This window comes from Pongo abelii, chromosome 20 (assembly GCF_028885655.2).
Source record: "Pongo abelii isolate AG06213 chromosome 20, NHGRI_mPonAbe1-v2.0_pri, whole genome shotgun sequence".
Classification (NCBI taxonomy): Eukaryota; Metazoa; Chordata; class Mammalia; order Primates; family Hominidae; genus Pongo; species Pongo abelii.
Window position 1 is genome coordinate 16,356,477 of NC_072005.2, and position 16,460 is coordinate 16,372,936.

Genomic DNA, 16,460 nt, shown 5'->3' on the forward strand with positions numbered 1-16,460 from the left:
CACGCTGCAGGGTCTCTCTCCAACCGGAGCTTCGTCCAGGCTCAACTCCGAGTGTGTCCCCAGTGGCACCCGTGGCTGTTCATGCCTTCCTCCTGGGGTTTTCATGCAGATGAGGGAGACGAGATGTGTTGAGGGCCTGGTGTGCAGTAGGCACTTGGACATCATCAGTATTGGTTTCAGGAGAAGCACGTGAGCGTCTTTCCTTTAAAAAGGGAAGAGGCAGCCGGGCACGGTGGCTCACACCTACAATCCCAGCATTTTGGGAGGTCAAGGCAGGTGGATCACGAGGTCAGGAGATCGAGACCATCCTGGCTAACACGGTGAAACCCTGTCTCTACTAAAATATAAAAAATTAGCCAGGTGTGGTGGCGGGCACCTGTAGTCCCAGCTACTCGGGAGGCTGAGGCAGGAGAATGGCATGAGCCCGGGAGGCAGAGCTTGCAGTGAGTCAAGATCATACCACTGCACTCCAGCCTAGGTGACAGAGCGAAGACTCCGTCTCAAAAAAAAAAAAAAAAAAAAGGGAAGAGGCAGCCGTGTGTGGTGGCTCATGCCTGTAATCCCAGCACTTTAGGAGGCTGAGGTAGGAGGATTGCTCAAGCCCAGGATTTCAAGACCCACCTGGGCAACATGGCAAGGCCTCATATCTACAAAAATTCAAAAAATTAGACAGGTGTAGTGGCACACACCTGTAGTCCCAGCTATTTGGGAGGCTGAGACGGGAGGATCATCTGAGCCCAGGAGTTCAAGGCTGCAGTGAGTCATGATCACCCCACTTCAGCCTGAGCAACAGAGAGAGACCTTGTCTCAAAAAAGAAAAAAAAAAAAAAAAGCTGGCCAGACGCAGTGGCTCACACCTCTAATCCCAGCACTTTGGGAGGCCAAGGCAAGTGGATCACCCGAGGTCAGGAGTTCAAAACCAGCCTGGCCAACATGGTGAAACCCCGTCTCTACTAAAAACTACAAAAATTAGCCAGGCATGGTGGCTCGCGCCTGTAATCCCAGCTACTCAGGAGGCTGAGGCAGGAGAATCGCTTGAACCTGGGAGGCGGAGGTTGCAGTGAGCCAAGACCAAGCCACTGCACTCCAGCCTGGGTGACAGAGCAAGACTCCATCTCAAAAAAAAAAAAAAAAATGGCTGGGGACAGAGGAGGCATCACAGGGCCATGACGGTGGTAGGCTCTAGAGGGAATCCTAGGTTGTGGGGCTGTGTGACCTTTGGCAAGTCTAGACATCTCTGGGCCTACTTTCTTACCTGGAAAATGAGAAGAGCAGTCCCTCTTCAGGATGAACCAGCACAATGCATGTAAAACCTGGGACTTTGGTGCACAGTAGGTGTTTTTCTTTTTTTTCTTTTTTTTTTTTTTTTGAGACGGAGGAGTTTTGGTCTGTCGCCCAGGCTGGAGTGCCGTGGTTCGATCTTGGTTCACTGCAACCTCTGCCTCCTGGTTCAATTGATTCTCCTGCCTCAGCCTCCTGAATAGCTGGGACTACAGGCATGCACCACCACATCCAGTTACTTTTTGTATTTTTGGTAGAGACAGGGTTTCGCCATGCTGCCCAGGCTGGTCTCGAATTCCTGGGCTCAGGCGATCTGCCCGCCTCAGCCTCCCAAAGTGTTGGGGTTACAGGCGTGAGCCACTGTGCCTGGCTCCTTTTTTTTTTTTTTTTTTTTTTTTGGACAGTCTCGCTCTCTTGCCCAGGCTGGAGTGCAGTAGCACAATCTCCAATCACTACAACTTCCCTTTCCTGGGCTCAAGCGATCCTCCCACCTCAGCCTCCCGAGTAGCTGGGACTAGAGGCATGCACCACCACACCCAGCTAATTTTTGTATTTTTGGTAGAGACAGGGTTTCGCCACGTTGCCGAAGCTGGTCTCAAATTCTTGGGCTCAGACAATCTGCCCGCCTCGGCCTCCCAAATGCTGGGGTTACAGGCTTGAGCCACCGTGCCCAGCCCAGTAGCTGCTTAATTTACTAGCGGGTTAAGATGGGAGTGAGCTCTCTAGGAAGGCCCCTAGGGGCTGGTCTTGGTTGCAGGAGTGACTACTCCTTGGACTGACTGGGGCATAGATGGGGGCCCTGGGGCAACCCCTGGTGGAGGCGGTGTGGGGTTCCCCAAATGTACAAGATTCAGACATCTGGGATCTGGTATGAGGTGCACCTGGTTTCAAGCCCGCCCCTGCAAATGACTTGTGGGGTGGCCTTAGGCAAGTCACTCTGCTCCCTCCAAATGAGGGCATGATCCTCGGCCAACTCTGCAGGGATGTCATAGGGGGTCAATGTCACGTTTAGGGGGCAGATGCATCATAAACTGTAAAGTGCAGCAGCCACCTCAGTGAATGACATTCCCACCCCTCCCAGTCAGTGGTCTCCTCTTGGCAGCGCTAATGAATCAGCCCAGGAGTAAAAGTTTCAATCCCTTTGATGACTCAGGGTTTGAGGGATAAAAAGAAACTTGAGTAGTCAAGGGTGAGGTTTGGCCTTCAGGGTGCGAACCCTGGGGTAGGACAGCATGGGCCCAATCTCCCCACCACCTCATCTCCACCACGGACACCCACAACAAGGCATTTCCAGCCTTCACAGTGAAGATGATCTAGCAGTCACCCCTTCCTTGTACAAATGGGGAGATCGTGGCCCAGAGAGGGTGTGGCCACACTCAGGGTCACACAGCAAAGTCAAAGATAAGATTCTACGCCGCCTCCCTCCCATCTTCCAGTTTTAAGGTGGAAAAATGTGTCCTCCCAGCAGGTGTGACTCAGTGACTTGTGTTTATTCTCAGAAACCAGAGTCCACAGTGGGTGAGGGGTCACCCCGCCCTCCTACAGCCCGGCTCCTCTGTGGTGCCATCAGATTCGGATGTGGAAGGTGCTGTGTGCAGAGAGAAAAAGAGTTAAGGCCTTCAAGGAGTGGACAACCCCTTTTCCTCCTCCCCCTCAACACGCTCACGGCAAGTCCCTGGGACAGGCAGGAAGGATGCCACGTGGACCCCTCAAACAACCCTAGGCCGGGGGACCCCCACAGGGCTTGAGGGCACATGCCTTTAGTTTTTTAATTCTTTTTTTTTTTTTAGACGGGGTCTCGCTCTGTCGCCCAGGCTGGAGTGCAGTGGTGTGATCTCAGCTCACTGCAACCTCTGCCTCCTGGGTTCAAGTGATTCTCATGCCTCCGCCTCCCGAGTAGCTAGGATTACAGGTGCATGCCACCATGCCCAGTTAATTTTTCTATTTTCAGTAGAAACGGGGTTTCACCATGTTGGCCAGGCTGGTCTTGAACTCCTGATCTCAAGTGATCTGCCCACCTCGGCCTCCCAAAGTGTTGAGATTACAGGCATGAGCCACTGTGCCCAGCCTTTTTTTTGCGCGGTGGGGAGACAGAGTCTTGTTGTGTTGCCCAGGCTGGAGTACAGTGGTGTGATCTCGGCTCACTGCAACCTCCACCCGCCAGAGTTCAAGCGATTCTTCAGCCTCAGCCTCCCAAGTAGCTGGGATTATAGGCGCCCGCCACCACGCCTGGCTAATTTTTGTATTTTTAGTAGAGACGGGGTTTCACCATGTCGGCCAGGCTGGCCTCGAACTCCTGACCTCAGGTGATCCGCCCACTTTGGCCTCCCAAAGTGCTGGAATTACATGAGTCACCATGCCCGGCCTTTTTTTATTTTCTGAGACAGGATCTCACTCTGTCACCCAGCCTGTAGTGCAGTGCCTCAATCACAGCTCACTGCAGCCTCAACCTCCTTGGGCTCAGATGATCCTCCCGTCTCAGCCTCCCGAGTAGTTGGGACCACAGGCGCCGCACCACCATTCACAGCTAATTTTTTTTGTTGTTGTTGTTTGTTTGTTTGTTTGTAGAGATGGGGTTTCACCATGTTGTCCAAGCTGGTCTTGAACTCCTGTGCTCAAGCAATCCACCTACCTTAGCCTCCCAAAGTGCTAGGATTACAGTCATGAACCACCACACCCTGCCATACAATAATAAAGTTTCAAATAGCTAGAAGGAGGATACTGAATGTTCTCAACACAAAGAAACGATACATGTTTGAGATGATGGATATGCTAATGACCCTGATCTGTTCATCATACATTATATGTATTGAAACCATTATGTGGCCTGGTGCGGTGACTCACCCCTGTAATCTCAGGACTTTGGGAGGCCAAGGCAGGAGGACCAGTTGAGGCCAGGAGTTTGAGAACAGCCTGGGCAACAAGGCAAGACCTTGTCTCTACAAAAAAAAAAAAAGTTCTCAATTAGCTAGGCCCACGCCTGTGTGCCTGTACTCCCAGCTACTCAGGAGGCTGAGGTGGGAGGATTGCTCTTGAGCCCAGGAGGTAGAGGCTGCAGTGAGCTATGATTGTGCCACTGCACTCCAGCCTGGGCAACAGAGTGAGACCCTGTCTCAACATTTTCAGGACTGTCTCAGCTTATAGATAAAAACAAAAACAGGCCGTGCATGATGGCTCACGCCTGTAATCCCAGCACTTCAGGAGGCAGAGGTGGACAGATCACCTGAGGTCAGGAGTTCAAGACCAGCCTGGCCAACATGGCGAAACCTTATCTCTACTAAAAAATACAAAAATTAACCAGGCGTGGTGGCTGGCGCCTGTAATTCCAGATACTCGGGAGGCTGAAGCAGGGAGAAGTACTTGAACCTGCGAGATGGAGGTTGCTGTGAGCCGAGAGCGTGCCACTGCACTCCATCCTGGGTGACAGAGTGAGACTCCGTCTCAAAAAAATAAAATAAAATAAATAAATAAATTAATAAAATAAAATAAACAAAATTAGCCAGGCACAGTGGCACGTACCTGTAGTCCCAGCTACTTGGTTTATTCTTATTTTCTTTTTCTTTTTTTTTTTTTTTTTTTGAGACAGAGTCTCGCTCAAGCTGGAGTACAGTGGCACAATCGTGGCTCACTGCAACCTCCACCTCCCGGGTTCGGGTTCAAGTTATTCTCCTGCCTCAGCCTCCCGAGTAGCTGGGACTAGAGGTGTGCCCCACCATGCCCAGGCTAATTTTTGTATTTTTAGTAGAGACTACTGCCTCAGCCTCCTAAAATGCTGGGATTACAGGTGTGAGCCACTGCGCTTGGCCCTGCAGTCCCAGCTACTTGGGAAGCTGAGGTAGGAGGATCTCTTGAGCCTAGGAGTTGGAGGCTGCAGTGAGCCGATTGCACCATGCACTGCAGTCTGGGTCACTGAGTGAGACCCTGTCTCAAAACAAACAAACGGGCTGGGCGTGGTGGCTCACGCTTGTACTCCCAGCAGTCTGGGAGGCCAGAGCAGGTGAATCACTTGAGGTCAGGAATTCAAGACCAGCCTGGCCAACATGACAAAACCCTGTCTCTACTAAAAATACAAAAATTAGCTGGGCGTGGTGGCACGTGTCTGTAATCCCAGCTACTCGGGAGGCTGAAGCAGGAGAATTACTTGAACCCAGGAGGCAGAGGTTGCAGTGAGCTGAGATTGCACCACTGCACTCCAGCCTGGGCAACAGAGCAAGACTCCGTCTCAAAACAAACAAACAAACAAAAAGAAACATCACTGTGTACCCCATGAATATGTACAACCATTATTTGACAATTCAAAAAATAAAAAATAAAGTGAAATTTAAAAATTATAAAATAATAATAGCAACAGCAATTTATTAAACACCTATTGTGTGCCAGGAGCTGTGCTGAATTTTCTCCATATATTAATTTGGGGTTCAGCAAACCTTTTTCTGTAAATGGCCAAATAGTTGATGTTTTCAACTTTATACCATGACGCAACTCTGTTGTTGAAGCACACAAGCAGCCATAGACAAAATGTACACAAATGGGTGTGGCTGTGTGCCCATAAAACTTAATTGATGGGCACAGAAATGTGAATTTCATATCACTGTCACATGTCATGGAATAATCTTTTTTTAATTAAAAAAATTTGTTTTAATGTATTTATTTATGTTTGAGACGAAAGCTCACTCTGTGACCCAGGCTGGAGTGCATGGCACAATCTGAGCTCACTGCAGCCTTGACCTCCTGGGCTCAAGCAATCCTCCCGCCTCAGCCTCCCAAGTAGCTGGGACTACAGGCATGCACCACCATACCTGGCTATTTATTTATTTATTTATTTGTAGATATGGACTCTCCTTATGTTCCCCAGGTTGGTCTCAAGCTCCTGGGCTCAAGAGATCCTCCCCACTTAGCCTCCCAAAGTGCTGGGATTAAAGGCATGAACCACCCCACCTGGTTGGAATATTATTATTCTTTGATTGTTTTTCGATCTTTTGAAAATATAAAAGCTATTCTTAGCTCACAGGAGGTACAAAACCAGGCTTTGGGTCAGACTGGCCTATTGGCCATACTTTGCCCTGCAGTGGGGGCTGATTTTCCCCAAAGGCTGCCAAGTACAGTTACACAGTCTGTTCACTGCAAACTGTTCAGGCAACAAGGGCTGAAGTCCAGCCACATTCTGCTTGCTGAAAGAGGTGTATCCACTCGCAAGAGGTGCCCAGGGGGTCCCTAATTATCCCCAATTTACAGATGCAGGAACTAAGACTAGGGAAATTGAGAAAGTTCCCCAAGGTCACGAAAGAACGAATAGAGGAATTTTCAGAAATAGAGTCTGTGAACTGTCTGCATAAGAGCCCCTTCAGATGTGCAAATGGACTGTGAGAGGTGGTGGAGAGCATCACCTGAGGAAGTCTGGTGCCCGGAGGATCATGTTCTGGAAGTCTTCCAGGGACAGCCGCCCATCATGGTCTCCATCAGCCTCATCCAGCACCTTCTCACATACCAGGCTCACCTCCTCGGCGCTCAGCTCCCCCCGAGTCAGTTTGGTCACCGTCTGCTCCAGGTCCCATGCACAAATGTAGTCATCGTTGTTAAAATCTGCGGAGCAGGATGGATGGGGAGTGACAGCAGGGGGCAGGCGGGCTGGGCCGGCTGTGGGCACATACTGTGCCCATGTTACAAGAAGGGGAAACTAAGGTCGGGCACGGTGGCTCATGCCTGTAATCCCAACACTTTGGGAGGCTGAGGAGGGTGGAACACCTGAGGTCAGGGGTTCGAGACCAGCCTGGCCAACGTGGTGAAACCCCGTCTCTACTAAAAATACAAAAATACCCAGGTGTGGTGGCATGCACCTGTAATCCCAGCTGCTCAGGAGGCTGAGGCAGGAGAATACTTGAGCCCGGGAGGTGGAGGTTGCAGTGAGCCAAGATCTCACCACTGCACTCCAGCCTGGGCAGCAAGAGCCAAACTCCATCTCAAAAAAAAAAAAAGGAACTGAGGCCCTGGGAGGGCACCCAAGACCTTGGTGTAAAATCTGGAACTTGCCTTAAAATTGGGCAGGGACCTGCTGGGAGTTCATTCATTCACTCAACAAGTATTTATGCAATGACTTTATCATTCGTTCTTTTTTTTTTTCTTTGAGATGGAGTCTCGCTCTGTCGCCCAGGCTGGAGTACAGTGGTACGGTCTCGGCTCACTGCAACCTCCACCTCCCAGGTTCAAGCGATTTTCCTGCCTCAGCCTCCCAAGCAGCTGGGATTACAGGTGCCTGCCACCATGCCTGGCTAATTTTTGTATTTTTAGTAGAGACGAGATTCCACGTGTTGGCCAGGCTGGTCTCAAATTCCTGACCTCAGGTGATCCACCCGCCTCGGTCTCCCAAAGTGCTAGGATTACAGGTGGGAGCCACCACACCCAACCTCATTCATTCATTTTTACAAGTATTGAGTGCCTGCTGTGTGCTAGGCACTGTAATAGCTTTTTTATTCACACATACAAGTATTTATTGAGCATCTACTATGTGTCAGGCATCACAGTAACTGATTTTCATTCACTCACTCACTCAACAAGTATTTATTGAGTGCAATTTTCATTCATTCACTCACTTAACAAGTATTTATTGAGTGCCTACTGTGTCCTGGCACTGTGATAATAATTTTTCATTTACTCATTCAAAAAATAGTTACGGGCCTGGCACAGTGGCTCATGCCTGTAATCCCAGCACTTTGGGAGGTGGAGATGGGTGGATCACCTAAGGTCAGGAGTTCCAGGCCAGCCTGGCCAACATGGTGAAACCCCATCTCTACTAAAAGTACAAAAATTAGCAGGGCGTGGTGCGGGTGCCTGTAATCCCAGCTACTAGGTAGGCTGAGGCAGGAGAATGGCTTGAACCCGGGAGGCAGAGGTGGCAGTGATCTGAGATTGTGCCATTGCACTCCAGCCTGGGCAACAAGAGCGAGACTCTGTCTCAGTAAAAAAATAAATAAATAAATAAAAATAGTTATTGAGTGCCTACTATGTGCCAAACACTGTGACAGCTCTTTCATTCATCTATTCAAGTATTTCTTGAACACGTACTACGTATCGAGTACCATGATATCTGTTTTTCATTCATTCACTCACTCAACAAGTATTTATTGAGTGCCTACTGTGTACTGGGTGCTGTGATAACTATTTTTCATCTACTCACTCAAAAAGTACTTTTTAAGGGCTTACTGTGCACCAGGCACTGTAATAACTTTTTCATTTATTCATTAATTCATCCATTCAGCAAGTATTTATTAAGCACCTACTACATGTTGGGCACCATAACACTTTTATTCACTCACTCAACAAGTATTAGTGTCTACTGTGTGCCAGGCACTCTGATAACTTTTTCATTCATTCATTCATTCATTCATTCATTCATTCATGCAACAAGTATTTGTTGAGCACCTACTATGTGTTGGGAACCATGATAACTGTTTTTCATGTACTCACACAAAAAGTATTATGGTGGCAGGGCACGGTGGCTCGTGCCTGTAATCCTGCCACTTTGGGAAGCGGAGGTGGGTGGATTACTTGAGGTTAGGAGTTCAAGACCAGCCTGGCCAACATGGTGAAACCCCATCTCTACTAAAGATACAAAAATTTGGCTGGGTGCGGTGGCTCATGCCTGTAATCCCAGCACTTTGGGAGGCCGAGGCAGGTGGATCACCTGAGGTCAGGAGTTCGAGACCAGTCTGGCCAACATGGTGAAACTCCGTCTCTACTAAAAATACAAAAAATTTGTCAGGTGTGGTGGCAGGCCCTGTAATCAATCCCAGCTACTCAGGAGGCTGAGGCAGGAGAATCGCTTGAACCCGGAAGACGGAGGTTGCAGTGAGCTGAGATCGCGTCACTGCACTCCAGTCTGGGGGACAGAGCAAGACTTTATCTCACAAAAACAAAACAAAACAAAAAAACAAGTATTTACTGAGTGCACACAAGGTGCCAGGCACTAAGATAACTGTTTTTCTTTCATTCTGTCATTCAACAAATATTTACTGAGCCAGGCTCAGATGACAGGTGGTGAGCAAAATAGATACTGTCGGTACCTTTGAGTCTTCTCAGGGACAAAGTCAATAAGATGTGAACACGTCAAGGAACAAGAAATTAAGCAGCATTGCCTGGCGCTAGAAGAGAAATAGGATGGTGGGATGGGGGGATGAATGGGGAGAGGCCTACTTTCAACCTAGACTTCAAGGGTAAGAAAGAGCCAGGGGAGCTGGGCACGGTGGCTCACGTCTGTAATCCCAGCACTTTGGGAGGCCGAGGCAGGCAGATCACCCGAGGTCAAGAGTTCGAGACCAGCCTGACCAACATGGCGAAACCCCGTTTCTACTAAAAATACAAAAATTAGCCAGGCGTGATGGCACGTGCCTGTAATCCCAGCTACTCGGAAGACTGAGGCAGGAGAATCACTTGAACCTGGGAGGCGGAGATTGCTGTGAGCCAAGATTGAGCCACTGCACTCTAGCCTGGGCAAAAAGAGCGAAACTCCATCTCAAAAAAATAAAAAATAAAAATAAATAAGGAGCAAGACAAAAGGTGTTCTAGACAGAGGGTTCAGCAGAGGCAAAGGCCCAGAGGCCGAAGACTGTGTTTGAGGAACAGCAAGGCCCGTGTGGCTGGAATAGAGTTAGCAAATAAATGAGGTGGAGAGACATTGGAGTGGGGTGGAGGACAGGGCCACACAGGGCTTCAAAACCCCTGAGGAGATATTTGTGATGTGGGTGCCACCCACCCAGTTCCCACTCCCCACCGCATCCCCATGCTCCCCAACCCCAGGGCCATGCACGCACCATAAATTTTAAAAGCATAGTAAGCCTTGAGGTCACGGGGAGCCATTTCGCTCATCACGGAAAACATGTCCAAAAAGTTGTCCAGGGTCATGTGGCCATCCCCATCCACAGAGAAGACCTGGGCGATCCTCTGACGGAAGGGGTTGTCCTGGGGACAGAAAGGAAGCTGGGAGGCCATCCTCCGACCCCTAAGGTCTCTGGGGGTCCACGTGGTCTCACTATCAGCACCCACTTTCTGGGAACCTCCAAGTACCCTCCATCAAGACCCACTCCCTCCCATGGTCCCTGGACAGGACTTTGGACAACTCCACACTCCACCCCTGTGATCTGAGCAACCTTGCCCCAACTTCCAGCTCTTGGAGCAGCCATGTGACCCAGGCAAGGCCAAGCAGAGAGTTCCATTCACCTGACAACACTGATTGGCTCTGTGATGGGCATGTGACTCAAGCTAGCCAATCAGAGGCTGACCTGGGACATTTTTCTGAAAAATTGGGAGGGAGAGGACCTGATTACTGCTGCTTGCAAAGCTCACAGAAGCTAAAGCTGAGTGGCTGAGAGGTCCCTTCACAGCCTCAAGAGGTGAGACTGCCTTAGACTGAAACCTCTTCCTGGGAGGAGCCGAGAAGTGGGGGAGATTCCTGCACACATCATCAGAGTCCCTGGTTCCAGCTGTACCTGACACTGTCCCTGCCTCTGGATTTTTTTGTTGTTGTTCAGGGGCAATCCATTTTGATCCAATCCATTCTGTCCCTCTCAAATAAGGTTTTTGTCACTTGCAATAAAATCAACCCTACTCACAGTCAGTTACTCAACCCACAGGTTCCCCTTGGAGGCACAAACCATGTGTCAAACATCCTGCTGATAAAAACCTGCATTTAGCAGCTCCTGTTACAAGAAGAACTACGTTCTCTGAGTACTTGACACACAACACACACTGTACTGAATTTGTTATCTGTATTATCTCGTTTCATCCTCCCAATTCTGGGTGTTTTTTGTTTGTTTGTTTTTTGAGACAGAGTCTCACTCTGTCACCCAGGCTGGAGTACTGTGGCTAGATCTCTGCTCACTGCAACCTCCACCTCCTGAGTTCAAGCAATTCTCCTGCCTCAATCTCCCTAGTAGCTGGGATTACAGGTGTGCGCTACCACGCCCCGCTAATTTTTGTATTTTTAGTAGAGACGGGGTTTCACCATGTTGGCCAGGCTGGTCTCGAACTCCTGACCTCAGGTGATCCACTCGCCTCGGCCTCCCAAAGTGCTGGGATTACAGGCTTGAGCCACCACACCGGCCAACTCTGGGTTTTAACCCTATCTCTGTCACATTTAGCTGTGTGACCATGAACAAGTGTCTTAACCTCTCTGAGCCTCAGTTTTCTTATCTGTAAAATGGGGATAACTGCAGCACCAACCTCAGAGGAATGCAACGAGAGCCATCTCTGCTATTTTTTCCCCTGTTTGTCCCATGGCCTGGGCATACCTTCAGCTCAGGCATGCTGCCAATGAGCTCGTAGGGCACCTTCACATCAGGGCAGGTGGTATAGTCGAGGGGCACGAGCTGCGGGGCCAGGTCCTGGTAGCGATAGAAGAGCCTGATGTGGGGAGGAACAAGCTGGGAAAGGCTGGGAGCAGGAGCAGGCAAGACGCTTGTGCCTTCTTTGTTTTTTGAGACGGAGTCTCGGTCTGTCACCCAGGCTGGAGTGCAGTGGCACAATCTCGGCTCACTGTAACCTCTGCCTCCCGGGTTCAAGCAATTCTCCTGCCTCAGCCTCCCAAGTAGCTAGGTTTACAGACGCACCCTGCCACGCCCGGCTAATTCTTTTGTATTTTTAGTAGAGACGGGCTTTCACCATGTCGGTCAGGCTGGTCTCAAACTCCTGACCTCAGGTGATCCACCTGCCTCAGCCTTCCAAAGTGCTGGGATTACAGGTGTGAGCCACCGCACCCGGCCAAGTCCCTTCTCTTTCACATTCACAGCTGCTCACTGCACACCAGGGGATACTGGGTCCCCAAGAACCCTCAGCCCTGGGCCTGGACCTCAAGTGTACAGAGCCTGACACAGGCACCCTGGGGGCAGGGCCAAGATGCAGAGGGGCCACGGGACACAGGGAGACTGGACTGGGGAAAGCAAGTTAGGGAGGAGAAGGGGGTTCCTGGAAGAGGGGACGTTGGTGCTGGGCTTTGAAGCATGAGTAGGAGCTTATAAGGCAGATGGAGTTGGGAGAAGGGAGGGTGCTTATGGCCAGATCACAGCAAGCATTCAGAGACTCCTATATAATCCACACATCTCTGGATATCGTCATGTTATCAGCAAGACCCTGCCTCCAAAGATACCTTCACTTTCATACCTTCCCTTCCTCTCCCTATAATGGGAGGAAGGGGCCGGGTGCAGTGGCTCATGCCTGTAATCCCAGTATTTTGGGAGGCCGAGGCGGGTGGATCACCAGAGGTCAGGAGTTCAAGACTAGCCTGGCCAACATGGTGAAACCCCATCTCTACTGAAAATACAAAAAATTAGCTGGGCGTGGTGGCGGGCACCTGTAATCCCAACTACTCGGGAGGCTGAGGCAGGAGAATCACTTGAACCTGGGAGGTGGAGGTTGCAGTGAGCTGAGATCGTGCCACTGCACTCCAGCCTGGGCAACAAGAATGAGACTCTGTCTCAAAAAAAAAAAAAAAAAAAGACAGAAAGAAATAAAGAGGCCAGGCGCGGTGGCTCACACCTGTAATCCCAGCACTTTGGGAGGCCAAGGCAGGTAGATCACGAGGTCAGGAGATTGAGACCATCCTGGCTAACACGGTGAAACCCCGTCTCCACTAAAAATACAAAAAATTAGCTGGGCATGGTGGTGGGCGCCTGTAGTCCCAGCTACTCGGAAGGCTGAGGCAGGAGAATGGTGTGAGCCCGGGAGGCGGAGCTTGCAGCAAGCCGAGATCAAGCCACTGCACTCCAGCCTGGGCAACAAAGCGAGACTCTGTCTCAAAAAAAAAAAAAAAAAAAAAAGAAAGAAAGAAAAAAAAAGGAGGGATTCCTCAATGGGGCAGAGCAGAGACAAACAGCTAATATTCACATTTTTTCTAAAGGGCACACAAAAGACATTTTGCAAATAACTGAATACCACACACACTATCTAGATTGTAAGGCCAGTTCTCCACTCAGATGCCCTTACCTGTGACACCATACCTTCATTAGGGCATGCTGAGCAGCAGCCTTGCAGAGACCATCCTTGGTGGATCTGAGGTCCCCAAGGTGCTAGGGACTGTCTCTGAGAGAGACATGAGTCCCTAGGTCATATGATGACTAGGAACTCAATGAAGGTGGGGTGGGGAGACCTAGAACTTTCCTCTTGACCACTCAGTTCCCTGTCAGGGTCCCATCAGGGAATACCCTGGGTTTAGGTTTCTGTGTGGCTCTGAGCATGTTCCTCTCCTCTCCCTCTCTGCGCCTTGGTTATTCTATCTGATAAGCAAGAAGCTTGGGACAGACGAAATGTCAGCCTTCAACCGCCTTGGGGCTCTGTGCATCTACCCTTCAGCCTGGGGTCAGCCCCGCCCTGTCTGAGCCTCAGTTTCCCCATCAGTAATTTGATCGTGATGGCCGAGGTGACCCTGCAAGCTGTCCTCACCCAAACAATGGGGCTCACTAGTAAAAGGTGTGGCCATCAATAATGGATGTCCTGTTACTACACAATTGGGGCCTTGGCCCTGATCACGCTGCAGCCGAACCCTGGCCAGCTTGGGTTTCATAGCTCCAAGTTCATGGGTCGGGGCCCCTGGACAATGGCCCCACAGGCCGAGTGATGATGTGGGATACTCATCTGTGCCCATCGTGCTGGGTCACGCCAGGGACCTGCAGCAGCCTTGGGCCACCTCCTCACACCCTCATCTTAATGCCAAGCCCAAAACCCAGAGTGGGCTCTGGACTTTGCACCTGGGCTCCCAGCCTCAAGTCCCAGTCTCAGGAGAATCTTTATCTTTCATTTTGTTTTTTTGAGGCAGAGTCCCACTCTGTCACCCAGGCTGGAGCACAGTGGTGTGATCTGGGCTCACTGCAGCCTCCACCTCCCAGGTTCAAGCGATTCTCCTGCCTCAGCCTCCTGAGTAGCTGGGATTACAGGCACCCACCACCTCGCCCAGCTGATTTTTGTATTATTAGCAGAGACGGGGTTTCACCATGTTGGCCAGGCTGATCTTAAATTCCTGACCTCAGGTGATCCACCCACCTTGTCCTCCCAAAGTGCTGGGATTACAGGCATGAGCCACCGCGCCCAGCCTCAGGAGAATCTTTCTAACGTGTTGATGGTCTCTGCCCTGTTCATGCTGCTCCATGGCTCCCTGCCACCCTTGGGAGAAAGCCCAAGCTCATCAGCCTAGAGACTGGGACAATATGACAAGATGTGACTTCTCAGCTTCTCCATCTCTGCCTCTGTCCACTGGCCACACCTGCCCCCCTTCCCCATTTGAGTCCCAACAAATTGGAAATACCAGTTGGGCATGGTGGCTTACACCTGTAATCCCAGCACTTTGGGAGGCTGAGGCAGGGGGATCGCTTGAGCCCAAGGGTTTAAGACCAGCCTGGGCAACATAGTGAGACCCCCATCTCTCCAAAAAAATACAAAAATGAGGTACACGTGGTGGCTCGCACCAGTGGTCCTAGCTACTCGAGAGGCTGAGGTGGGAGGATCACCTGACCTTGGGAGATCGAGGCTGCAATGAGCCGTGAGTGCACCACTGCACTCCAGCCCAGGCAATAGAGACAGACCCTGGCTCAAAATAAAAAGAAAAGAAGGAAGGAAGGAAGGGAGGAAGGAAGGGAGGGAGGGAGAGAGAGAGAGAGAAAAGAAAGAAAGAGAAAGAGAAAGAAAGAAAGAAAGAAAGAAAGAGAAAGAAAGAAAGAAGGAAGGAAGGAAGGAAGGAAGGAAGGAAGGAGAAAGAAAGAAAGAAGGAAAGAAAGAAAGAAGGAAAGAAAGAAAGACCACTTACACACACACACACACACACACACCAAATTGCAAATATCCTCCAGCAATGAATAGAAAGTTGTTTTTCCAGATCTTCTCTCCCTTCCTCCCTGAACTGACCTCATGATCTCCTTCCTTGTGAAGAACGTGCAGTCCTGTGGAGAGAGGTGTTGTCTTAACCCGAACCCTGCCTCTGGGGCCTCCTCCCACAGCCTCCTCCCTCCGCCCCACACTCACACAGATGGCCTGACACTGCCACACACAGAGCCGAACCAGGAACCCAGGCGGACGGTACACCCAGATGAAGGGATTCTGTTCCCATTTCTCAGACCACGGAACCAAAGCGGTCAAACCCACTGAGGACCCGTCCTGTCCCCCTCTACCTGATACGCTTCCAGCTGCTCGTGTGTGAAGACTGTCTGCTTGTTGCCCATGGTGTGAACCACAGCCCAGACTCAGGGACGCACCCCGAAGGCTCCCAGCTTCCTCGGGGCCACACTGGTTGCCAGGCTGTTGTGTACCAGTGTCTGGGCAAATCTCCCTGCCCTGGCTGTCACCCGCCCACCTACGCCATCACCCCCTGCTTGGTGAGACTCAAATTACAGCCAGGCTCTCTGGACAACAGCCTGAATGTGTCCACGGGTAAGGATAAGGGCTGTGGGACGTCACAGAGAAGACCTCAGTGGGGAGGCCACATCTGCCACCACCAGGTGAGGCTGGGGTTATGGGGCACACTCGAGACAGGCAGGGTATACGGAAGGGCTATGGGCACACTCCAGCTCAAATCCCAGCTCTCTGCCCACTAGCTGTGTGGTCCTGGGCAAGTCACCTGACTTCTCTGAACCTCATTCACGAGATGAAAATTACCTTATACCTACCTCATAGGGTCATTCTCAGGATCTGAGATTTAAAAAATAAAAAGGTTTTGGCTGGGCAAGGTGGCTTATACCTGTAATCCCAGCACTTTGGGAGGTGGAGGCAGGCAGATCACCTGAGGTCAGGAGTTCAAGACCAGCCTGACCAACACGGCGAAACCCCGTCTCTACTAAAAATACAAAAATTAGCCTGGCGTTATGGCTCATGCCTGTAATCCCAGCTACTCCGGAGGCTGAGGCAGGAGAATTGCTTGAACCCAGGAGGCGGAGGTTGCAGTGAGCCGAGATCGCGCCATTGCACTCCAGCCTGGGCAACAGAGTAAGACTCCATCTCCAAAAAAAAAAAAAAAGGTTTTGGCTGGGCGAGGTGGCTCATACCTGTAATCCCAGCACTTTTGCAGGACAAAGCATGAGGTTCGCTTGAGGCCAGGAGTTCAAGATCAGCTTGGGCAGCATGGCAAGGCCCTGTCTCTACTAAAAATACAAAAATTAGTCAGACGTGGTGGTGCATGCCTGTGGTCCCAGCTGCTCAGGAGGCTG

The 16,460-nt window shown here is 50.6% G+C and overlaps 1 protein-coding gene across 1 annotated transcript; it reads right to left on the reverse strand.

Annotated features, from left to right (window-relative positions):
• Nucleotides 1–2,750: 2,750 nt before the first annotated feature.
• CIB3 (calcium and integrin binding family member 3) lies at nucleotides 2,751–15,939 on the reverse strand. Its single transcript, XM_024238033.3, has 6 exons — nucleotides 15,429–15,939; nucleotides 15,166–15,200; nucleotides 11,565–11,676; nucleotides 10,089–10,236; nucleotides 6,669–6,864; nucleotides 2,751–2,869 (listed from the first exon to the last, which is right to left on the reverse strand). Exons 1-6 carry the CDS (start codon nucleotides 15,477–15,479, stop codon nucleotides 2,848–2,850), a joined length of 564 nt encoding a protein of 187 aa, XP_024093801.3. The 5' UTR covers nucleotides 15,480–15,939; the 3' UTR covers nucleotides 2,751–2,847.
• Between the last annotated feature and the right edge of the window lie 521 nt (nucleotides 15,940–16,460).